This window comes from Arachis ipaensis, chromosome B09 (genome assembly GCF_000816755.2).
Source record: "Arachis ipaensis cultivar K30076 chromosome B09, Araip1.1, whole genome shotgun sequence".
Taxonomy (NCBI): domain Eukaryota; kingdom Viridiplantae; phylum Streptophyta; class Magnoliopsida; order Fabales; family Fabaceae; genus Arachis; species Arachis ipaensis.
The window spans coordinates 145,298,299-145,321,489 of NC_029793.2; the positions used below are offsets into that span (position 1 = coordinate 145,298,299).

The following is a 23,191-nucleotide window of genomic DNA, read 5'->3' on the forward strand; positions in this document are numbered from 1 at the left end:
TGCTGTTTGCTGTTTTGGGTTTTTTTCCTATATAATATAATATTGTTGTTTATCATTAAGTATTTATTTATAAGTAAATATTGCATTATTGATATGATAAAATGAAAATAATAGGGCTGCTTCTAGTGTTTCTTACAAGCTCTTAACGAGTAATTTGTGTTGTCCGCATGTGACACATGATAAAAAAAATATTTTAACTTTCTTAGTTAAGAAATTAATAAAAAATTAACAAGCCATCTACCAAAAAAAAAAGTATATATTGAGAAGGCAACTTAAATTTTTGTCAAGGTATAATAAATAAGGTTGGAGGAGACATCCATTGGAGATAGTTTGATAGTTTTATGGAAAAGGTAAATCGATTATGACATAGATATTGAAATGTTGTCTCGTTCCATCAACTGAGATCGTTAACTTGATGATAAGATTCAATGCATGACCCTCTCAGCTAAATTAACTTTCTGTCCGAGAAGATCCATTCCCATTAAGCAAGAGGGGCTAGTTTGATTGCCTTAGAACTATTTTCAAAGTATGATATTATATGCTTGTTTTTGTTGGTAGAATGATGATTTTAACATCTATAGGATTTATCAAGAAGACATTGTAGCACCAATGAAAATAATTTTGCAATACTTTGCAAATTAATGTTGTTTAAACTGTTGATGAGATCATTGGTGCTGGATAATTTACATTACCGTCATCTTTTGAAATTTCTATTTTCTACTGCTTTGGTTGATCTATGGTGGATTATTTCATTTCAAATTTTTAAACTAAAGGATCCAAGAATTAATTTATCTTTCAATTTGAATAATGTTACGTTACACTATTAAAAGTTCAGTTAAAAAGTTTTGTTTAAAAATGAGAATAATTAATGAATTAAATCCTAAAATAAAACGGTAAGTCGATTAATAAATATGTCATGTTATTTTGATAAATAAGTAAATAACATTTGAAAAACTTCATATATTTACTTTATATTTTTTTAAAAGAATAGCCCTATTATCCATATTGGTAGAGTTAAACCCCAAAGTGGTCCCTGAGATTCACGGTTTGCACCAATTTAGTCCTTGACTTATCAATTGCACCATTTATGTCCCCGACTTTGTAAAAATTGCACCAAGGTCGTCCCTAGCCACATTTCCGGGCAAATTAATGAACGCCGGCAGTGACCTGGCACTGAGAAGCCATGCTGGAGTAGATAACGGCAAGCTGAGGTGGCAATTGAAACTGTTTGATCCAATGTGGTCCCTATACCTAGTTTTAATCCCAATTTCTAGCATGGCATTCGTGTGATTGTGTATATGATCATTTATGTTCAACAACTACATGGATACGCAATATCATCAATTCACTTGCTAACTCTGTATGCACGTAACATATAACACCAAACAAGGAATGAATTCTAAAATTTCAGTTCAATTTGGTGTTAAGCAAGAACATTCACCAAGTGCATAACCAAAATTCAATCTCAATCATCATAAAAACTTATAGAAAACTGCACAATATGAGTTACAATGCCTAATGAAAACAAAATTTGAAGCCTATGATGATCAGACATAAGATTTAACTTTCAGGCAATTTATCGAACAGGTTGTATGCAGGATTCATAAACAGCAATTTCAGTTTAATGTAAGCATCAATCAACCCAAAAATTTCAACCAGCCAATACACATTCAGTCCAGAAACACAAATAATCAACTATCCTAAGTCTAACAAGATCAGTAAAAGCAGAATCAAAAGGCACTGAAATAAAAAAAATAATTAGAAAAAAAAGAAACAGACACAGATGATGGAATGGAACCTGTGTTGAGGAGTGAAAAACGAAGATAGCGTAAGGAGCGGAGGTAGTGTCGTAGCGGCACAGAGTTTCGCCGCTGCTGGTGGTTTTCACCGGAACTGGAAGGTGCAGACAGAGGTGGCGCCACGAACAGGGATGTTGCGTACAGGAGGAAAGAAATGGAGAAATAGGGAAGAAAGAAAAGGAAGAAGGGAGGAGGGAGGGTTAGCGACAGTGGTCGCCGGCGGTAGGGACGGACGGACGGACGGAAGGTTGGTGTGGAGGTCTGCGGGCTGGGGAAGAGAAGAAAGAAAGAAGGTTGGGCGGGCGTGGCTTCTCAGTGCCAGGTCACTGCCGGCGTTCATTAATTTGCCCGGAGATGTGGCTAGGGACGACCTTGGTGCAATTTTTACAAAGTCGAGGACATAAATGATACAATTGGTAAGTCAGAGATTAAATTGGTGCAAACCGTGAATCTTAGAAACCACTTTGGGGTTTAACTCATATTAGTACCTATGACATTAATATTCCATTAAATTTCAGCACCAAAAAAAGGATTCAATTAAGTTCATTATTTTTCTCTATCTTCGAGGATTCAATTATAAAATGTATTCACATTATAATTTCTATATTAGCATAACGGAAATGTTTTGTAAGAAAAAAAAAATAGCCAAAAACAGTTATAATTTGCCTTATTTAACATTTATTAATTGTTATGACAATTAATGAATACTAAATAAAACAAGTTCTGTTTGTTTTTTTTTGTCTCCTTAGCATTACCAGAAATGTAGTTTTATTGGTAACACAACAATAAGGTGAAAGCTGAATATAAACTAATTACAACAGAGATAAAATTATAAAGTAGAGACATAAAACAAATGTATGCATGTTAAAGCCACTAAAAATAAAATCATCAAACTTATGCGGTCGTTGCTAATATTAATAATATACAAATATTGTACAATCCCTTCAAAATTTCATTAGCTCAACAACACATCTCGAAGATCCAGTAGCAGCAGAAAGCAAAGATGATACATCAATCATAACAGTTGCATAAGAAATTAATCATTTTTTATTTTTTATTTTTTTATAATTTCATTACAAAATAGACTTTATTCTAATGAAAGGCGATAAATATATTTAATGTGTACATATGCTTATGTTATAGCACAGTTTCTCCTTCTTTGTCACCATTGTCTTCTTCATTTTTGCTATAAGGACAAAAAAATTTGGTCAATAATTCACTCGATACACTAATAAGCACAAGCATGCAATCAAGTGAATCAAAACGAGCAACTCCACTGAACCGAACAATATTCATGTGCTGAATAAAATGTGATAAACATTTAATCATCAATAAAAATATTTTTGCATGCACAAAAACTCAACTGAACACACTAACAATTTAGTAAATCAAAATGAGCAACTCCACTGAACCGAACAACATTCATGTACTGAATAAAACGTGATAAACATTCAATCATCAAGAAAAATATTTCTGCATCCAAAAGAACTTAACTGAACACACTAATAATCAAGTGAATCAAAATGACTAACACCAATGAACCGATCAATATATCACAGAAAGAAAATAACAACACATTTTCTATTCGTATGCCCTAGTTACGCAATAAAAATGGATTCAGAATAAGCCGATCTACTAAACGAAGAAACTTAATCTACTAAACCTTAAATCGAACTAAGAGAAATACGATTTTTTAGAGAAATTAAATGAACATAATAACGATAGTTTTTCTCATACCTTGTGGAGTCTCTGTTCTTGTTTTTGTTTGTTTTTTCTTCTTCCTTTCGAAAGCTTGACGCGATTCTGGAGTAGGAGTAGTTTTCACAAAGAACACGATGGAGGTTTGAGTGATTTTGAGAGAAAATTTGAACTTATCTAGTGGCGATTTCGAGGTTGAAGAAGGAACGTTGTTTCATAATGAAGGCGAGAATGAATGTTAAACGTTTTGGGGGTTTGGGCACATAAATACACGCTCATTTAATGAGATTGGATTTTTTTTATGTTGAGCTAGCTTGAATGGACTTAGATAAAAAATTATATAGATGTGTAGCCCAACTTGTTTTTTATTTACAATCACAAACCTATAATCTGTGTGTTGTATTATTGTAATTTGTGATCTTTAATAATACCTTCAAGGCTTCAACGTCATATATTTAAAAGAAAAGATATTTGAAATTTTTGTTTTTTTAATCTTTTCGGCTCCTGTCTTTTTTTAAATTTGACTACACGCCCCTAACATCCGTATACTCCGTGATACCAATAAGCCCTTCCGTTGGTTTCTCCATTCATAGTCGTTGAAAAACGCTGAGATATAACGTGCAGCCCGTGACATGGCCTTGGCACATCATACGTGGAATGGTATGTGTTCATTGAGACTATTAAGCCCCTATACAGTCAGCAAAACGACGTTGTTTTGCTTGGATTCCTTTTTGCGTGTTTAGGGTGAAATCTCATTCTCCCCCTTGTGCACACTTCTGCAACCATACATCACCCTCGTTCTCTGCTCAAAATTACGAAGAAAACCTAAGAAAACGAAACGTTTCCCTCCAAGGCAAGCTGATAGAGACTTCTAACGGGGAGGTGGTGACGGGGTTGCAGACGGAGGAACTGACGGCGCTACTAAGGTTAGTGTCACTATCTGATCTTGCAGCTTTGTTAGTTGGTGTTGCTCCATTTTTTTTGTTGAATGTGGTTTTTGTTAATGATGATTTCGCTTAGTGATCATTCCATGCATGTTCTAAAAATTACTGTATTAACGATTGAAATCTGATGGAAGTAGTTAATTAAGTTCTAATTGTTGCACATTATTGTTCTAATAGATGTCGTATAAAATAGTTCCTATTTTTCACCATGGGGGTTGGTTTAAACGGGATGAAGATGGTGTATTATACTACCATGACGGAAGTGTTGAGACATTTCCTCTATTGGACATAGATTATGTTAATTTCAAGGATTTGGAGGAAATGTTCAAGGGTTTAGGGTATACAAGCTACAAACAGATGTATTGGTATGATGGCAGTGCCCCTGATTTAGAGTCTGGATTACATGTTCTCAAGGGAGATAAGGAGATCAATGAAATGTGTGATAAAAAGATGGAGAATGTGGAGTCAGATTTGCTGGTTATTTATTTTGAGCATGATGTTAGTCAACCAGTATATGGGCCAGATGTTGTTGAGGTTGACTCTTCTTCTTCCGATGATGGATATGAGACCACTGAAGACGAACCTTACAACCCCCCACCTGGATTCGAATCTGATAGAAGTAGTAGTGATGAGGAAGTTAATGTAAAGAGGAAGAGTGTGAGGAAGAAGCAGCCTAGTGTGAGGATGAAAAAGGCAATGGATGCTGGACAAAAGTGTACTAAGAAGAAGAATGTGCCACCTGGTAGAGGTGATGATAAGGACATGTCTCCTAGGACTAAGAAGAAAAAGGCAAAAAGGTATGTTGGAAGAAAAAGAAAACATGTTCTATCCCAACAAAAAAGGAGACAATGTGCCAAACAATGGGCCTAGTGGAGAACAAGGTAATGGGTCAGGTGAGGTTGACCCAACTGATGAGGCAAGGGATAAGCCCAATTTAGATCCAATGGATGAGGAATTGGACTCAAACCTGGATAAACCATATCAATATGAGTCTGATGCATTTAACTCTCTAATATCCAGTTCAGATAAGGAGCATAAGACAAGATATCCCGACTTCAATGAGGATGCCGAGTATGGTGAGGTTCAGTTTCAGGTAGGACAACAATTTGAGACCATGGCAATGTTCAAGCAAGCACTTAAGGACTATTTTGTCTATGAGGGGAAAGAGCTGATGTATTTGAAGAATGAGCCGAAGAGGATTAGAGCAAGGTGTGCTGAGGAGGGTTGTCCATGGCTGGTGTTTTGCTCTCATAATAGTCAAAGTCTGTGTTTCTAAATCAAGACATTCATTGGAGAGCACAACTGTGGCAGGAATTTGAGCAGTAACATGGCTGATAGAGCTTGGGTAACAAGTAAATTGGTGAAAAGGTTGCTAACTCAACCTCTAATGACTCCCAAAGAGGCACTCGACCACATGAAATAGGACTATAATGTCCATATACATTACAGGATGATTTACAAAGCTTTGAAAGCTGCTAGAGAGCAAACAATTGGAAAGGAATGAGAACAATATGGAAAGCTCCATGACTACCTAAATGAAATTCACAGAAGCAATCCAGGTTCCACTGGGATGATTGACGTAACTCCTCAACCGGAGGGTCGTCCACTGTTTAATAGGTTGTACATTTTCCTGGATGCTTGCAAGAAGGGTTTCAAGGCTGTCTGTCACCCTCTGATCGGATTGGATGGATGCTTCCTAAAAGGGTACTTTAGTGGTCATCTTTTGTCGGCTGTGGGGCAGGATGCCAATAACAATTTCTTTGTAATAGCATTTGCTGTAGTTGAAGCTGAGAACACTAATTCCTGAAAATGGTTTTTTTCAATCCTGCACGATGATCTTGGTCCAGTGGCTGCCAATGGGTGGAACTTCATGTCCGATCAGCAGAAGGTAACATGCATTCATTTGTTGTGTTTGTTTTTGTGTTATGGTTTGTGTCTTGTTTTGACTTGTTAATTCAATTTGCGGTTGACTTGTTATTGTAGGGGTTGGCTAAGGCTTTGCATGAGGTAATGCCACAAGCTCATCATAAAAATTGTGTCCTACACATATGAAAAGACTTCATCAAACACTTCAAGGACAAGCACATAAAAGGACTAGTTTGGAAGGCAGCTAAGAGCACAACAATAAGAGAATTCAAGGACTCAATGGATCTTGTGAAAAAGGTGAATAAGGATGCTTAAGAGTATCTACGGAAATTTGATCCTGGTGCATGGACCAAGGCTTACTTTAGCCATGGCCCCAAGTGTGACAATATAACCAACAATATGTGCGAAGTTTGGAATGCCAAGATCGTGGAGTACAGAGACAAACCAATTTTAACTATGTGCGAGGAGCTTCGAAGCTACATTATGCGAAAGATGGCAAGGCACATTCATAGGTTAAGCAAGTGCAAGGGTAAATTGGCTTCAGTTCAACAGTTAAGGCTGGATGGGTACATCATCCCTGAGAGCAACAAGTGGACGGCAGAGTGGGCTGGGATGAAGCCAGTGTATTATTTGAAGTCCAGAGATACCAAACAAGAGTGGCTGTAAATTTGCAAAGACAAACATGTGCTTGCAATGTTTGGTAACTAACAAGTTTAATCATCTACTTAGTGTCTGGCAATGTAGTTATGTGAATTCAGTAAATGTTGATTCATGTATCTGTCCTACCAGGGTTGCCATGCAAACATGCAGTAGCTGCTATATCAAGGTTAAGGAAACAACAACTGAGGCTAGAGAATTTTGCACACAAATGGCTTACAATGGAAGTCGTAATGGCTACTTTTAGGGACTCCATAAAGCCAGTGAACTCTGAGGAGTTTTGGGAGGAAACCAACAGGCTGCGTCTAGAGACACCAATAATTAAGAGACCCCTGGGAGACTAACCAAAAAAAGGGCTGTTGATGTGGTGGCTGAGTCTCAAATGCCGCCACAAGGTCACAAGGTGAGGAAGTCATTCCAAGTAACATGCAGTAAATGTGGGCAAAAGGGACACTACCATAGAACTTGCAAAGGCACACCTGCAAATCCGAATTGGCAGCCAAAGCGAAAGAAAGCAAAGCAACAACAAAATGGAAACCAATCATCACAGACACCTGCAGATCAGTAGCAAACACAGGTTAAAGGAGTTCTACATGTTTTTGTTACATTGTAGTTATTGTTATTTTCATTAATTGAGCAGAATAGTTATACCACCGTATGCATGAAAGTAGCTGAGATGTTATTTTTCATTTGCACAGGCCGGGGAAGGAGTTCAACCAAATATCCCCCAGAATGTTATTGCCACACCACTTGATCCAGTGGTAACCTACTGTCTTACATCCTATAGTTACTTAGATTTTTTTTTTCCGATTTGGCTGAACAACTTTGCTTCTCTTGTTTCTTTCATGGGCTAAAGCAAAAAAGCAAAAGAAAAAGGTTCCAAAGAGATCCACCCCTATTTCAGTCTAAGAAGAGGCAAGAGTTGAGATCCAAAATTCACAGTCTGCCCCACCACCAATAGAGGTAATTTTATTTTACAGATTCATGTCCAGCAACTATAACATATTTTAGCCCAAGAGCATAGACCCTGAATTCTGTTGTTTTTATGTGGTTTAGGGTGTGAACTTCAACACTGAGCACTCAACCCCTACTACCCCAACTACACTCAACCAGGGGCCAAATTTCAGATCCAAACAAGCAATAACTAGGCCACCAGCACCTACACTTCACCACCCTCAACAGCAGGCCACAGCCCCAACAGCTCAGCAACCTCTGAGCAGGCCACAGCCCCAATACTTCAGCCCCCTCTCCAGCAGGCAACAGCCCCAACCACACAAACACCAAGTCAGCAGCAACACACAACTGATGGAGCAACTAGCTCAGGGACTGCCACAACTTCCTTCAAGTTTATCCCCACACTAGGCCTAAATGCACCCCACAGATTCAAGCAAACATATGGGTTTAGGCCATCAAGACTTTAAAAATGACATACTCATAGTCATAGTTATGAATATTTTGGTGTCAAGTATTTTGGTTGTCAAGTTATAATATGTAATAGATTTAAGACTACTGGAACATGTTTTTTGTTTTGTGAATTCAGACATGTATTGATGTTTTTGGCTGATACATCAACAAACTAAATCAGACCTTTGTGCTTAGCAGTATAAATATAAATATTATGCTTTTAGCTTATACAACATTGTGCAGACTTATCATGGTTTCAGACTTAACATTCTTACACAAAAAATTCACATTCAATTTATATAGAACCTGCAATTACAGAGCAAATTAACCCATCGCTTAACCTTGTCCATGCATCACTTACAACAACACAGTATACCCTAAAACACTACAAACACAATTGCTGTTAACAGAATTAACATTGCCAGCATAACAAATACACCATAGTGATTACTACATTTTTTTTTTATTTTCCTTCATATTCATGTTCACTCTTATATTCCAGTTGCTCCAATCTATTCTCCAGCATCATCATTCTTCCTTCAACATCATTGTCATCTTCATGCCCAAAACGTTTAGAAATCAGTTTGTCCAGCCAAACAAAATAGTTGCAGTAACATTGCTTCGTCTGCAATTGCCATTATAGTGAATACAACTTGTTAAATCACAGAAGAAGTTCATTACATAAATGGAAGATGGAGGCACACTTACGTGATAGTAGGAACAACCGAAGAAGATTCTGTCTGGGTTCTTTGATGTCCCAGATTCTTGCATGAATGCATATGTTCCACACTTGCATTTAGGGTGCTAGAACTTGGCCTTCTTCCCCTTACTTGCATTGCTACTCGAACCCACTATAGTCTTCCTCCAGACACGGCGTGTGTGAGAGGTTGAAGATTTCTCTGGATCGCTCATGCTTGAGCCCCTAATGTTAGGGTTCAAAAAAGAGGGAGAATGAGATTGTACAATAACACACAAAAAGGAATCTAAGCAAAACGACATCGCTTTGCTGACTGTACAGGGGCTTAATAGTCTCAATAAACACATACCATTCTACGTATGATGTGCCAAGGCTATGTCACGGGCTGCACGTTACACCTCAACATTTTTCGATGACTTTGAACGGAGAAACCAACGGAATGACTTATTGGTATCACGAAGTATATGAATAGGAGCCGATGTGATATTTTATAAACATTAGGGTGCTTATAGTCAAATTTAAAAACGGATAAGGATCGAAAATGGTATTTACTCTTAAATTTTTATATTTTTTGATGTTCTAAAAATATAACATATATATTTAAGAGAAAAACCCAAATCAGCCCCTGACAATTACCTCGAAAGACAACGAGACCCCTGACAAAAAAAAAACCTCAACCCGGCCCCTGCAAAAAAAAACCCAACCCGGCCCCTGACAATTACCTCGAAAGGACAACGAGACCCCTGTGCCAAAAAAAATTAATGTTATTTTTTTTGGCACAGGGGCTAATCAGTCCCAAAAAAAATTATCAGGGATCGAATTGGGTGTTTTTTTTTTCTTGGGGGCCTCGTTGTCATTTCGAGATAATTGTCAGGGCCGGATGGGTATTCACTCTATATTTAAAATTTTCACTCTTTCAAGTATTACTAGGTTAATTAGAAGGAGATCAATCCTTGATTACTCGTAGAGCGTTATTCTTCGGAGTGGAGCTCGTTTTTCCGTTTCAGGTTACTGCTCACTTCGTCTTGCTTCACTTTTCTTTTCTTTTCTTTTCTTATTCCTTCTATTCTACTTTTTCAATTTCTATTTTTCTTTTCACATTTTGAATCCATTTACGGCTTTGTTGATGTTGGAGTGAAGAGTTGTGCTGTGCTGTGTTAGGGTTTTACGATTTAGCAATTCCTTTCTATGGTTGAACGACATGCAAAATGTTAGAATGCGTTAATTAGTTCAAGTATGGTGTTGCTTCTCATTACGTTTACAAATGCTTCATTTTGTCAGAGAAATTAGAATTAGTAAAAAACTGATGCAAAGGAAACAAAAGCAAGTGTCTGCGATTTGATTGTTGAACAGAGTTACACAGTCCCCAACTTTTGTGATTATTGCTATGTTGCTACTAACTGTTGTTTAGAAATCTGGAGTAACTTCTCTGGCTGAAAGAACAGGAAGTTGGTTGAATAGTTGAATTTTACTTAGGGAAGTTCTTATATGTTGTAGCATTGGTCCGATGCTGATTTAGTTTGCCACGATTTACATTCTTATTAACTATTGCTTTTAGTTTCATTCTGCATCTCATGGTGTATAACAGGGAAGCCATCTAAAGCATGAGTATGAATTCTTTGGTTAACGAGAAGAAGCTCAAAAGGCATCACATGGAAGAGAAAAATGATGAGAGTGACATCAACATATATGATCTGCCTGACCATGTTCTTGCGCTTATCATATCTTTCCTTCCCACAAAAGAAGCTATTCGAACAAGTTTAGTTTCCAAAAGATGGCAACATCTATGGAAGGATATCTCCAAAATTGATTTGAAAGAAGAATATCGGGGAATACAACTGTTTAGAGAATTTGTGAGCAAGTTGCTTGTAGTTTCTGATTGCTTGAATATTACGAAGTTCTCTTTCTCATGTTATGTTCGTGAGAATGCTACTAAGGTCAATGAATGGCTATGTGGTTTCATCAACCCTGGGATTGAGGAATTAAGTCTTGACCTTGAATTAATTGAGAAACCATTGGTCTTCCCACATCATCTGTTTACCTTTGCAAGATTGACAAAATTTCATTTAAATATGGATCATATTCTAGATCTTCCTTCATCCATTTTTTTGCCGAGTCTAAGGAGTTTGAGTTTGAAAAACATTATATTTCCTGACGGTTCTTCAGCGGACCGGCTTTTCTCTGGTTGTCCATCCTTGGAGGAGTTGACCCTAATTTATTGCAATTGGATGAATGTCGAAGCTATTACTATCTCTTCTCCATTGCTTCAGAAAGTTGTCATCAGAGATTACAAATATGATGATGATGATGATTATGATGATGATGATGATGATGGTTCTGATTATCAGTCAGATGAAGAAGACGAAGAAGATGATGATGGTATAGGTAGTCAGAATGGTTCAAAATGTTGTGAAATTGTGGTTGGTGGAACTAATCTGAAATCATTTTCTTATGGTGGCTTCCCTGGGAATGATTATTCCTTACTTAGCTCAAACTCAGTGATTGAAGCAACTATTAATATTGACTCACCTCATGATTGGTTTGACGACAATGACTGGGAACCACTCAAGGATGCTGGCTGTTTTGTGTCAAGCCTTCTTGAAAAACTCTCATGTGTGGAAAGGCTAAGAATTACTGAAACTACTTTTTGGGTTTGATTTCGACATCAAAATATTTATTACTTGATTATCCTACAATTTTTTTATTGATCCTTCTAAATCTTTTCATTGTGTTTGTCAGGTCTTGAGAATTAGGGAATCTTTACTATGGGACGTACCTGTGTTTTCTAATTTGGTTGAATTCCGTTTGTTCTCTGATTCCCCCAGTGAGTTGTCATATGAACCATTGCTGGAAATGTTGAAGAAGACCCCTTGTCTCCAAGTTATTAGTTTTGAGGTAGCAAGTAGTAATAACGAATAACTGGAATGTTCACTGCTATTTACTAATTCTGGGTATTCTCTTTTTTCATTTTTTGCTTGTACTTGACAATGCAGAATGGGGTATACATGCCTATAGATCGTGCAAACATGGATCCATTACCGATGTGTTTTAAGACACACCTGAAGACTATTAGGATCCGTGATTGTCGCGGGCTTGAGGAAGACTTACATGGAATAAAAATCTTGTTGCAGTCGGCAATGGTATTGAAAACACTTCATGTTCGTTGCAGGCTTTATACTTTGGACAAGTATTCTGGAACTAAAAAGGAAGTAAACACCACGGAGGTGTATGAAAAGATTGCAAAGTTTCCTCGAGCATCAGTGGATTGTGAGCTTGAGTTTGATTGAAAATTGTTCAAGTGAAAAGCAGGCAATAGAGGAGACTTTATTCCTTATGGATTAATGGTTATGGTGCATCCTAAAGGATGTGTTTATGTTTAGCAATCCCAAAACTAGCTTATTGCTCATCTCATATTAGACTGGTCACGTTAGAAGCTTATTATTATTATTGTTGTTTTGGTGGTGGTGGTGAATGATGATGTCCATAATATAGTTAAAAATTCTAAAGGAATTGCCAAGAACAGATTTTCTCATCTGATGATTTTAGATCGTAAAGGTTCAATTTGCTTTTCAAAACTGTGAACGTGTTTTAACTTTTAACTTGATGTAAGTTGTAACATTTTATTAACAAATCTTTTTCCCAAAGTTTACAAATAACATCGATATGAAATTAGTGTGGCTCATTAATAAAATTATGGATAAAATTAGTAATTAAATACTAGAATAATGTAACAAATATACATTTTCAGAAGATCATTCCAATTTCATAGACAAAAATTGAAAGGTGTTAACAATTTAAAAGACCAGTCTGAATTATTTTCCTTGTCTTTGTAGATTTGTTTTCCCTTTTTTATATTTTGGTGTCTGTTTTCCCCTTTTTAATTGTTTATTTATGTCTTGTATTTATATTAGAGAAAATATTCAGTTTGGTCTCTGAAGTTACACACAAGCCTCAATTTAGTCTTTGACATTTCAATTGTCTCTATTTAGTCCCTAAACTTTATAAATTTTAATCAACTTAGTCCCTGCGGTGGTTTCTGCTACAGAGTCATTACCGGAGAGATGATGTGTATAACAGACTGCCACGCTGGACATCTAATGAATATATTACGTGGCATTTGAAACTTTTGCATCAATTTAGTCCCTAGAAACTATTTAAATCCCTAATCCCCAAATCCATTTGAAGCCCCTTAACTTTTTCGTCGATTCTTACTCCTCTTTTGGGAGACGTTTTTATGAAGTCCATGATAGGTAGTAGCAGTAAATCCGTTGGGAGTTCCAGCAATCAACACTCTAATGGAGGTTGGAGAACCACTCGAAGCAGAGAAGAACTATTTCCAGAATGGTGTGGGTGTGGGTGTAGACCCGTTTTGAGATGGTCAGGAACAGATGCAAATTCAGGGAGACCTTTTTTTGGGTGTCCAAACTACAATGTAAGTGCAAGATTATTCTTAACTTTTTCTAAAGCTTCTTAGTGTCTGATTCTTTCTCCATCTCCGCTGAATGTGTTTGCAGAGTGTTGGCAAGCGGTGGTATGGGTTGTTTGTTTGGGCTAATAAATTCCATAAAGAAAGAGAATCAAGAGGCAGAGTAATACCAAAAAATAAAAATGATAAAGAATGGAGGATGAACTTTGTTTGGAAGATTGGAAGTTTAGAATCTGATATTAGGACTTTGAAATTGGGAAGGAGTTTTATTGGTTGTAATAAATTTGCTTGTAGTTGCTATATTATTATGGAAATGGTGAAGATTGGCCTTATGTTTTTTAATAAATAGCCAAATTTTGATTCAAATTGCAAGAATATTTTGAAGAAAAATTAATGTATGTTGTTATATATATTGTTGTATTTATTTTTATTTTAACTATCAATAAATAAAAATTGTACTTGTATTAATATGAATCAAACAACACAATAAAATATAATAATTTTAGATAATATCATCCAAACTCTTTATAATTCATTAATAAAACATTCACATTGATACTAAATTTAAATACAACTAAATTTAGTATTAAACAAAGCCAAAAAATTTAGTGTGATGTAACACACAAACAAAACAAAATAAATTATCCAAAAGGAACCATTCCAAGTATAACTAACCAAAAATCATCATTACAAAGTTATCCAAACTTAGAGAAACAAGATAACTAATCCAAAAGGTAACTAATCCAGAAGTATAATACATTTGTGAATTTAAACATTTGAAGTAGTGCCCCTCCAATATTTTTATTTTTGATAAACCTGCTCTCAATTCGATAAATTACTTTATATTGTATTTTATATTAAGAATGAAATATTATAAACAAAAATAATATTATCAATTTAGGAATTGGAATATCCACTTTCGTAAATGTTTTAATAGCGGTTTTTTTTTTGGCTGAAACTTGAAACTTATACTGTTATCGTGGCGCGCACATCATTGATTGTGGGAGTCTGAAGCGCCAAAAGAAGAAGAGAAGCTGATTTCAGGTTACAGCTTTCTTCTTCTTCTTCTTCGTTTGCATCAGGTATTATTCTTTGCAAGCGGTTCTGTTTCTTATTGTGTTTTTCTAAAAGCTTTCACATACGAACTCATGCTCTGAAACCCTTTTGTGGAGTGAGGATTGTGTTAGGGACTTAGGGTTTAACATTAACACTCTGGATTAGAAAAATGGCAAATAGGTGAATGACATTTATTTAGTTTGCTAGGAAAAGCACCTTGAAGCATGGATCTTGAGAAGAAGCGCAAAAAAATGCTTTGCAAGGGAAGGGGAAAGGGAGAGGGAAAAGTTGAAGTTGAGAGCAGCTTCAGTATATGTGATCTACCAGATGCGATTCTCCAGCTTATCATATCCTCCCTTCCCACAAAAGAAGCAATTCGAACGAGTATACTTTCCAAAAGATGGGAGCATCTATGGAGGGATATCTCCAAGATTGAGTTGGAAGAGGGAGAACTTGAGGAAAGGCGGCAATTCATGCACTTTGTGACCAGATTGCTTGTAACTTGTAATTGCTCCAGTGTTAAGAAGTTTTCTCTGTCATGTATTGTTGGTGAGGATGCTAATCTGGTTAACGAGTGGCTATCTGGTTTCATCAACCCTAAGATTGAAGAATTATCTCTTCAATTCGAAGAAATTCCAGAACCATTAGTCTTCCCTGACCAACTGTTTACCTGTGCCACATTGACAGAGTTTAAATTGGATATGCAGCATGTCTTGAAGCTTCCTTCTTCCGTTCATTTTCGGTGCCTTCGGACTTTGACTTTGTCTAACATTATATTCAGTGATACTTATTCAACACAACGGCTTTTCTCTGGTTGCCCAGCCTTGGAGGATTTGTCCCTAATTGATTGCAATTTGAAGAATGTCGAAGTTTTTTGTATTTATTCTCCTTTGCTTCGACGGATTTATATACGGGAGAACGAAGATGATATGTTGGATGAAGATGATGATGATGATACAGGTGGTCTTAATGTTACAAATTCCTGCAAAGTACTGATCGTCGGAACTAATCTGAAGTCATTTGCATATCACGGCGATTGTATGAATGAATATTTCTTAGTTCATTCAACCTTGGTGATTGATGCATCTATTCAGGTTCAAGTACCTCCTGAATGTTATTGGGACAGAGACAACACCTGGGAAATAGATTCAGGCAATTTCACGTTCAGACTTCTCAAAATGCTCCCAAATGTGGAGAAGCTTTCTATGTCTGAGACTTCTATTATGGTTTGATCTTCAATCAAAATATTTATCAATCTTGATTCATGTTTCAATTAATTTTTTGGCCTTTCTGAATACTTTTGGATTTGACTGCATATGCCAGGCACTCAGCAGAACAACATCTTTACTCGGGCAACTACCTTTATTTTGTAATTTGGCTGAACTAGTTCTTGACCCACTGTCGTCCATAGAGTTGTCCTATGCTGCATTACTGACCCTACTGCGAAACTCGCCTTGTCTTCAAGTTATTGAATTTCAGGTAGTAACTTCATTTAAAGCAGAAAGTTTATTGCTATTTACGAATTGGAAAATTTTTCATTTTTGTATGTGTTTTCAACGATGTAGGGAGGGTTGTCTCTGGCCAAAGGTGATGCAAATTGTGTATTTGATCCCTTGCCTGTGTGTTTTAGTACAACCCTGAAGATGATTGAGATCAATGGCATTACTGGGAAAAAAGATGAGTTATTTGCAATAAAAATTTTGTTGCAAGCAGCATCAGTGTTGGATAAACTTCGGATTTCTTGTTATTGGTTTTCGTTTGATTTGGATGACAGACGTATAGGATTAAAGAGAACAAAGGAATTGTGCAAGCAGATCTTGAAGTATCCTAAGAGGTCAATGGATTGCGAGATAGAATTCGAATATAGTTGAGGGCTATTAAGCTTTATGACTTATGTTTTGATACGGCTGTAGAATTTAAAGACTAGCAACTTAGCAAGGATTACAAATTACGTATGTACTTTCTAGGTTTCTTAAAATTTGCTCATTGACGTCACAAACCCATTAGTTTTTTATAATCTATTTTTTTTTTTTTTGCCTATTGTATTCCATTAAATATCAGTTATCCAGAGGTAGGCTTGACAAGAGTTAAGGGTGGAAAAAGTGCTCATTTTATGTTAGTTTTTTTCGCTGGGTCATGAATATTTTAGATGGAATAGATTCTTTCAAGTTGATATTTCAGATTTTCTGGTAACAATCCTGTTAGATAACTAACTAGGTATAAAATTTTAAATTTTTTAAAATAGAATTTTAAGCTTGTAAGCGTTTTTTAAAATTAAAATTTCGAATTTTTAAAAATAAGATTTTAAACTTGTAACCACTTCAACTGTTAGTCCAAGTCCATTATACAAACTTACTATGTATCCAAGTTGGCTGGTATCTTAGTTAGTTCTCTTAGACTTTCTTTTGGATTCTGAGGCGCCAAAAGAAGAGAAAGCGGCTGCATTCGGAATGCCTCGGCTACTTTTCCGGTTAGCACTCTCGTCTTCTTCAATTGCATGCGTTTGTTGTTTCTTATTTTGTTTTTCAAAAGCTTTCGCATACAAAATCATGCTCTGTAACCCTCTTGCAGAGGGGAGTGGATACTCTCCAGTGAAAAAAAAAATCTGGACAGTATCTAGTGTTTAATCTAACTCTTTATTGTTTTCTCTCTCCTATTTAATTTTGGTCCCACTTATAGAATTAAAGATGAAATATCACACTTTATTCTTTGGAGAGGATCCATTCAAGTGTTTTTTTCCACTGGAGAGGATCCATTCAAGGAGTGCATGATTGTGTTAGGGTCTTAACATGAACTCACTGAATTAGAAAAACGGCAAATAGGTTAATAACATTTGTTTAGTTTGCTAGGGAAAGCTCTCTGGAGCCGGGGCCTTTTGAAGAAGCGCAAAAAGCATCGCAAGGGAGAGAGAAAAGTTGAGAGCAGCTTCAGTATATGTGATCTACCTGATGTGATTCTCCAGCTTATCATATCCTCCCTTCCCACAAAAGAAGCAATTCAAACGAGTATACTTTCCAAAAGATGGAAGCATCTATGGAGGGATATCTCCAAGATTGAGTTGAAAGAGGGAAAACCCGAGGAAAGGCAGCAATTCATGCACTTTGTGGCCAGATTGCTTGTAGCTTGTAATTGCTCCACTCTTGAGAAGTTCTCTCTGACATGTAATGTTGATAAGGATGCTTCTCGGGTTAATGAGTGGCTATGTGGTTTCATCAACCCTAAGATTCAAGAACTATGTCTTCGTCTTTATGGGATTGAGGAACCATTGGTCTTCCCTGACCAACTGTTTACCTGTGCTACATTGACAAACTTTGAATTGGATATGCAGCATGTCTTCAACCTTCCTTCTTCTGTTCATTTTCAGTGCCTTCGGACTTTGACTTTGTCTAACATTATATTCCCTGATAGTTCTTCAGCACAACAGCTTTTCTGTGGTTGCCCAGCCTTGGAGGATTTGTCCCTAATCAATTGCAATTTGAAGAATGTTCAAGCTGTTTGTATTTGTTCTCCCTTGCTTCGACGGATTTATATACAGGAGAACAAAGATGATATGTTGTATGATATAGGTCTTCTGAGTGATACAATTCGCTGCAAAGTACTGATTGTTGGAACTAATCTGAAGTCATTTACTTATCACGGCGATGGAATGAATATTTTTTCTTTTCTTATTCAACCGTGATTGATGCCTCAATTCAAGTTAATTACGTCTGTGATGTAGCTTCAGGCGATTTCACTTTCAGATTTCTCAAAATGCTCCCAAATGTGGAGAAGCTTTCTGTGTCTAGGGATTCTATTGAGGTTTGATCTTCATACAAAATATCTATCAGTCTTCATTCTGTTTCAATTAATTTGTTGGCCTTTCTGAATATTTTGAATTTGACTGCACATGGCAGGCACTCAGCGGAACGACATCTTTTCTCAAACTACCTTTGTTTTGTAATATTGCTGAACTAGATTTGAACCTAGGCATGCCCATAAAGTTGTTCAATGAGTATGAAGAATTGCAGACACTATTGCGAAACTCGCCCTGTCTTCGAGTTCTTAGATTTCAGGTAGTAACTTCATTTGGACCAGAAAGTTCATTGCTATTTACGAATCGGAAAAAATTTCATTTGTTGTATGTGTTTTTAACAATTCAGGGAGGGGTTTCGCTTGTTAAAGATGATGCAAATTGTAAATTTGATCCCTTTCCTGTGTGTTTTAGTACAACCCTGAAGGCCATGGAGATCAGTGGCATTACTGGGAAAGAAGGACTATTTGCAATAAAAATATTGTTGCAACTAGTTGCAAGCAGCATCAGTGTTGGATAAACTTTAGGTGTTATTGGTTTTCGTTTGATTTGGATGACAAGCGGTATAGGATTAAAAAGGTTAGAGGAGTTGGACAAGCATATCTTAAAGTATCCCAAGAGGTTAATGTATTGTGAGAGAGAATTTGAGTATAGTTGAGCTATTAAGTTTTCTGACTTATGTTTTGATACAGCTGTAGAATTTAAAAACTAGCTAGCTTACATCACAAATGATGTATTTTCCAGCAATCTTAAAATTTGCTCATTGCTGTCACAAACTCCTTAGTTTTCTTTCATTCTATTATAATCTATTATATTTTAATTGCATATTATTTTTCCGCTAAATATTGATTATCCAGAGATAGGCTTGATAGAGTTTAAGGGTGGAAGAAATGCTCAATTTATGTTAACTGATTGCTGAATATTTTAGATGGAATAGATTCTTTCAAGTTGGTTTTTCATGTAAACATATCATATATAAAATGAAACTTCGGGAGAATTTATTTCTATATTTTTATGTGAAGTTGAGAGTTAAAAATAGTTAAATAAAAATTTAGTAATAAATAATATCTAATATTTTTCAACTATTTTAATTTTTCATGAAGACAAATTGCATGCATGGAAGTTTCTATTTTATCAACTATATATTTTTAGAAATTTATTGTGATTTTTTGTACTATTAGAAAAAATGAAACAATTGTTATTAGAATTTAATGATTTTATGTAAAGTGGATAATTTTTTTGTAAATTACAAAAACAATATAAAAAGGGAAAATTTAGAAATTAAATTCTGATCAATTTTTTATTTTGATTTTTAAACAATTATTCAAAAAAATTTTAAAAGTCTTAGATCAAATGTATAAATAATTTATTAAATACAAAAGTTATTCATCAATTTTAATTATTTTTTATTACATTTTAAAATATTTTTAAAATTATTTTTATTGTTAACCAAAAACAATGTTATTATGTAAAATGATGTCATTTTGGTCTTCATGTTTAAATAATCAAAAAATGACACCATATTATTTGCTTTGAGATGAAGAGTTTTAATAAAAGTTTACACTATTTTTTTTTGAATCCTGCTAGGGAGCTAATGAAATATTTGTACAATGTGTACAATGGACTATGAGTTAAAAAATGAAAATCACCCATACTTTCCAGAATAACCATCCGAGTACTAGGGATAATAAACATCTCATGTCATGAAACCACTCATCCCAAAAGCTTAAGCTTAAGCTGATTTTGAGATTCCCCAAGGATCAAACTCTTGACCTTTCGAATCTAGAACTCTCATACCATGTTATGAAACCACTCATTCCAAATGGTTATATCTCTAATACTGAATTAGACATCTCTAAACCTCCATTATACACATTATATATAGATATTCTATTGACTCTCTATACTTCTTCTTTTCTATTTGAGTTCCAAACCCAAAATGTACTCATGACATTCAGTTGTCCAGTTAATATTAAGAGAAAAATATTTTAAATAAAAATAATATTATCAATTTAAGCATTACAATTTTCCCTTTTTTAAAATGTTTAATTTCCAGGTTTTTGTTGAGTCTTTAATTGTTATTACAGTGGCGCGCACTTAACTGATTTTGGATTGAGGTGCCGAAAGAAGAGTAAGCGGTTGCATTCCGAATGCCTCGGCTACTTTTCCGGTTAGCACTCTCGTCTTCTTCGATTGCATGCGGTGTTGTTTCTAATTTTGTTTTTCAAAAAGCTTTCGCATAAAAAATGGTGCTCTGTACCCCTCTTGCGGAGTGCATGATTGTGGTATGGCGTGCATGATTGTGTTAGGGTTTTAACATTAACTCACTGGATTAGAAAAATGGCGTGCATGATTGTGTTAGGGTTTTAACATTAACTCACTGAATTAGAAAAATGGCAAATAGGTTAATAACATAACATTTGTTTAGTTTGCTAGGGAAAGCTCTTTGGTGCCTTGGCCTTTTGAAGAAGCGCAAAAATGCATCGCAATGGAAGGGAAAAGGGAGAGGGAAAAGTTGAGAGCAGCTTCAGTATATGTGATCTACCAGATGCGATTCTCCAGCTTATCATATCCTCCCTTCCCACAAAAGAAGCAATTCAAACGAGTATACTCTCCAAAAGATGGGAGCATCTATGGAGGGATATCTCCAAGATTGAGTTGAAAGAGGGAAAACCCGAGGAAAGGCAGCAATTCATGCAATTTGTGACCGGATTGCTTGTAGCTTGTAATTGCTCCATTCTTGAGAAGTTTTCTCTGTCATGCAAGGTTGGTAAGGATGCTTCTCGGGTTAATGAGTGGCTATGTAGTTTCATCAACCCTAAGATTCAAGAACTATGTCTTCACCTTGAAGAGATTGAGGAACCATTGGTCTTCCCTGACCAACTGTTTACCTGTGCCACATTGACAAAGTTTAAATTGGATATGCTGCATGTCTTGAAGCTTCCTTCTTCCGTTCATTTTCGGTGCCTTCGGACTTTGACTTTGTCTAACATTATACTCCCTGATAGTTCTTCAGCACAACAGCTTTTCTATGGTTGCCCAGCCTTGGAGGATTTGTCCCTAATCAATTGCAATTTGAAGAATGTTCGAGCTGTTTGTATTTATTCTCCCTTGCTTCGACGGATTTATATACAGGAGAATGAAGATAATATGTTGTATGATGAGGATGATTATGAGATAGGTCTTCTGAGTGATACAATTCGCTGCAAAGTACTGATTGTTGGACCTAATCTGAAGTCATTTACTTATCACGGCGATGGAATGAACGATTTTTTCTTATATTATTCAACCGTGATTGATGCCTCAATTCAGGTTAATTACGTCTGGTATGTAGCTTCAGGCGATTTCACGTTCAGATTTCTCAACATGCTCCCAAATGTGGAGAAGCTTTCTATATCTGGGGATTCTATTGAGGTTTGATCTTCATACAAAATATCTATCAGTCTTCATTCTGTTTCAATTAATTTGTTGGCCTTTCTGAATATTTTGAATTTGACTGCACATGGCAGGCACTCAGCGAAAGGATGTCTTTCAGACTACCTTTATTTTGTAATTTGGGTGAACTAGATTTGAACCTAGGCAAGCCCATAAAGTTGTTCAATGGGTATGAAGAATTACTGACACTATTGCGAAACTCGCCCTGTCTTCGGGTTCTTAGATTTCAGGTAGTAACTTCATTTGGACCAGAAAGTTCATTGCTATTTACGAATTGGAAAAATTTTCATTTGTTGAATGTGTTTTTAACAATTCAGGGAGCAGTTTCGCTTGATAAACGGGATGCAAATTGTATATTTGATCCCTTGCCTGTGTGTTTTAGTACAACCCTGAAGACGATTGAGATCAGTGGCATTACTGGGAAAGAAGAAGAACTATTTGCAATAGAAATATTGTTGCAAGCGGCATCAGTGTTGGATAAACTTTGTATTAAGTGTTATTGGTTTTCGTTTGATTTGAATGACAAGGGTATAGGATTAAAAAGGTCAGAGGAGTTGTACAAGCATATCTTAAAGTATCCTAAGAGGTCAAAGGATTGTGAGATAGAACTTGAGTATAGTTGAGCTATTAAACTTTCTGACTTATGTTTTGATGCAGCTGTAGAATTTAAAGACTAGCCATCCTAACATCACAAATTATGTATTTTCCAGCAATCTTAAAATTTGCTCATTGCCGTCCCCAACTCCTTAAAATTTTTTTATTTTTATTAAGACATGGTTGGACAGTAGATGAGTGTTGTGTTCGAAATGTATCTGACATGCAGACACAACAATTCAAGGAAGTGTCCATGCTTGATAGAATTAGATTTTGACTGAATTAGATTTTGATCGAAATGTATCTGTGTTGTGTTCGAAATGTATCTGACATGCAGATACAACAATTCAAGGAAGTGTCCATGCTTGATAGAATTAGATTTTGACTGAATTAGATTTTGACAAAAAATAATTTTAGAAAATAAAAAGGTTTAGATATCAAATTTATTTTTTCTTTTGGTTTACCCAAACGGTATCCCCCAACCCGATAGGTTAAGGTCCGTCGCAGATCTGAGTTCTATTTAAGGGTCTGCCGCTTGCCAATGAGTTACTGCATGCATAAAACAAGGTTCGAACTCCCGACACTTCTTTAAGCAAATGAGTGAACTGACCACTCGATCAATTCAAGTTAGTTTAGATATCAAATTTATGATCAATCTTTTGCATGTAGATTTTAAATAATTATACAAAAATTTAGTTCTAATGCCCAAACGTTTTGTCAAATACAAAAATAATTTGTTAGGTATATTTTGTTATTTTTATCATGATTTAAATTCTTTTAAAGTATTTTTTTGTTAAAATATTTATAACATACTTTTATCAGTAA

At 35.7% G+C, this 23,191-nt stretch overlaps 3 protein-coding genes across 11 annotated transcripts in view; all 3 read left to right on the forward strand.

The window, feature by feature from the left end:
• On the forward strand, nucleotides 9,952-12,597 carry LOC107618059 (F-box/LRR-repeat protein At3g26922). Of its 2 annotated transcripts, none has more exons than XM_016319986.2 (4): nucleotides 9,952-10,072; nucleotides 10,654-11,716; nucleotides 11,805-11,960; nucleotides 12,059-12,597. In XM_016319986.2, exons 2-4 carry the CDS (start codon nucleotides 10,670-10,672, stop codon nucleotides 12,350-12,352), a joined length of 1,497 nt encoding a protein of 498 aa, XP_016175472.1. In that variant the 5' UTR covers nucleotides 9,952-10,072; nucleotides 10,654-10,669; the 3' UTR covers nucleotides 12,353-12,597. The 2 variants fall into 2 exon arrangements, with proteins under 2 accessions (XP_016175472.1, XP_016175473.1); XM_016319987.2 differs by having other exon boundaries at nucleotides 9,957-10,072; nucleotides 10,624-11,716.
• LOC107618060 (F-box/LRR-repeat protein At3g26922-like) overlaps nucleotides 14,382-23,191 on the forward strand; it is an 11,328-nt gene continuing 2,518 nt past the window's right edge. Inside the window, exons 1-4 of one of the 6 annotated variants that reach the window (XM_021111197.1) lie at nucleotides 14,394-15,096; nucleotides 15,235-15,773; nucleotides 15,871-16,026; nucleotides 16,113-16,538. In XM_021111197.1, the coding sequence (XP_020966856.1) occupies nucleotides 14,772-15,096; nucleotides 15,235-15,773; nucleotides 15,871-16,026; nucleotides 16,113-16,418 (1,326 nt within the window). In that variant the 5' untranslated portion in view covers nucleotides 14,394-14,771 and the 3' untranslated portion in view covers nucleotides 16,419-16,538. Of the gene's footprint in view, nucleotides 15,774-15,870; nucleotides 16,027-16,112; nucleotides 16,539-17,388; nucleotides 17,592-23,191 lie in introns of those variants that run through there. The other 5 variants (XM_021111194.1, XM_021111195.1, XM_016319988.2 and 2 more) reach the window with 5 other exon arrangements.
• Nucleotides 16,964-22,501, forward strand: LOC107618061 (putative F-box/FBD/LRR-repeat protein At5g22670). Of its 3 annotated transcripts, none has more exons than XM_016319992.2 (4): nucleotides 16,964-17,017; nucleotides 20,766-21,751; nucleotides 21,847-22,002; nucleotides 22,090-22,501. In XM_016319992.2, exons 2-4 carry the CDS (start codon nucleotides 20,816-20,818, stop codon nucleotides 22,393-22,395), a joined length of 1,398 nt encoding a protein of 465 aa, XP_016175478.1. In that variant the 5' UTR covers nucleotides 16,964-17,017; nucleotides 20,766-20,815; the 3' UTR covers nucleotides 22,396-22,501. The 3 variants fall into 3 exon arrangements, with proteins under 3 accessions (XP_016175478.1, XP_016175477.1, XP_020966858.1); XM_016319991.2 differs by lacking the exon at nucleotides 16,964-17,017 and adding an exon at nucleotides 20,367-20,507; XM_021111199.1 differs by lacking the exon at nucleotides 16,964-17,017 and adding an exon at nucleotides 20,367-20,507 and having other exon boundaries at nucleotides 20,766-21,649.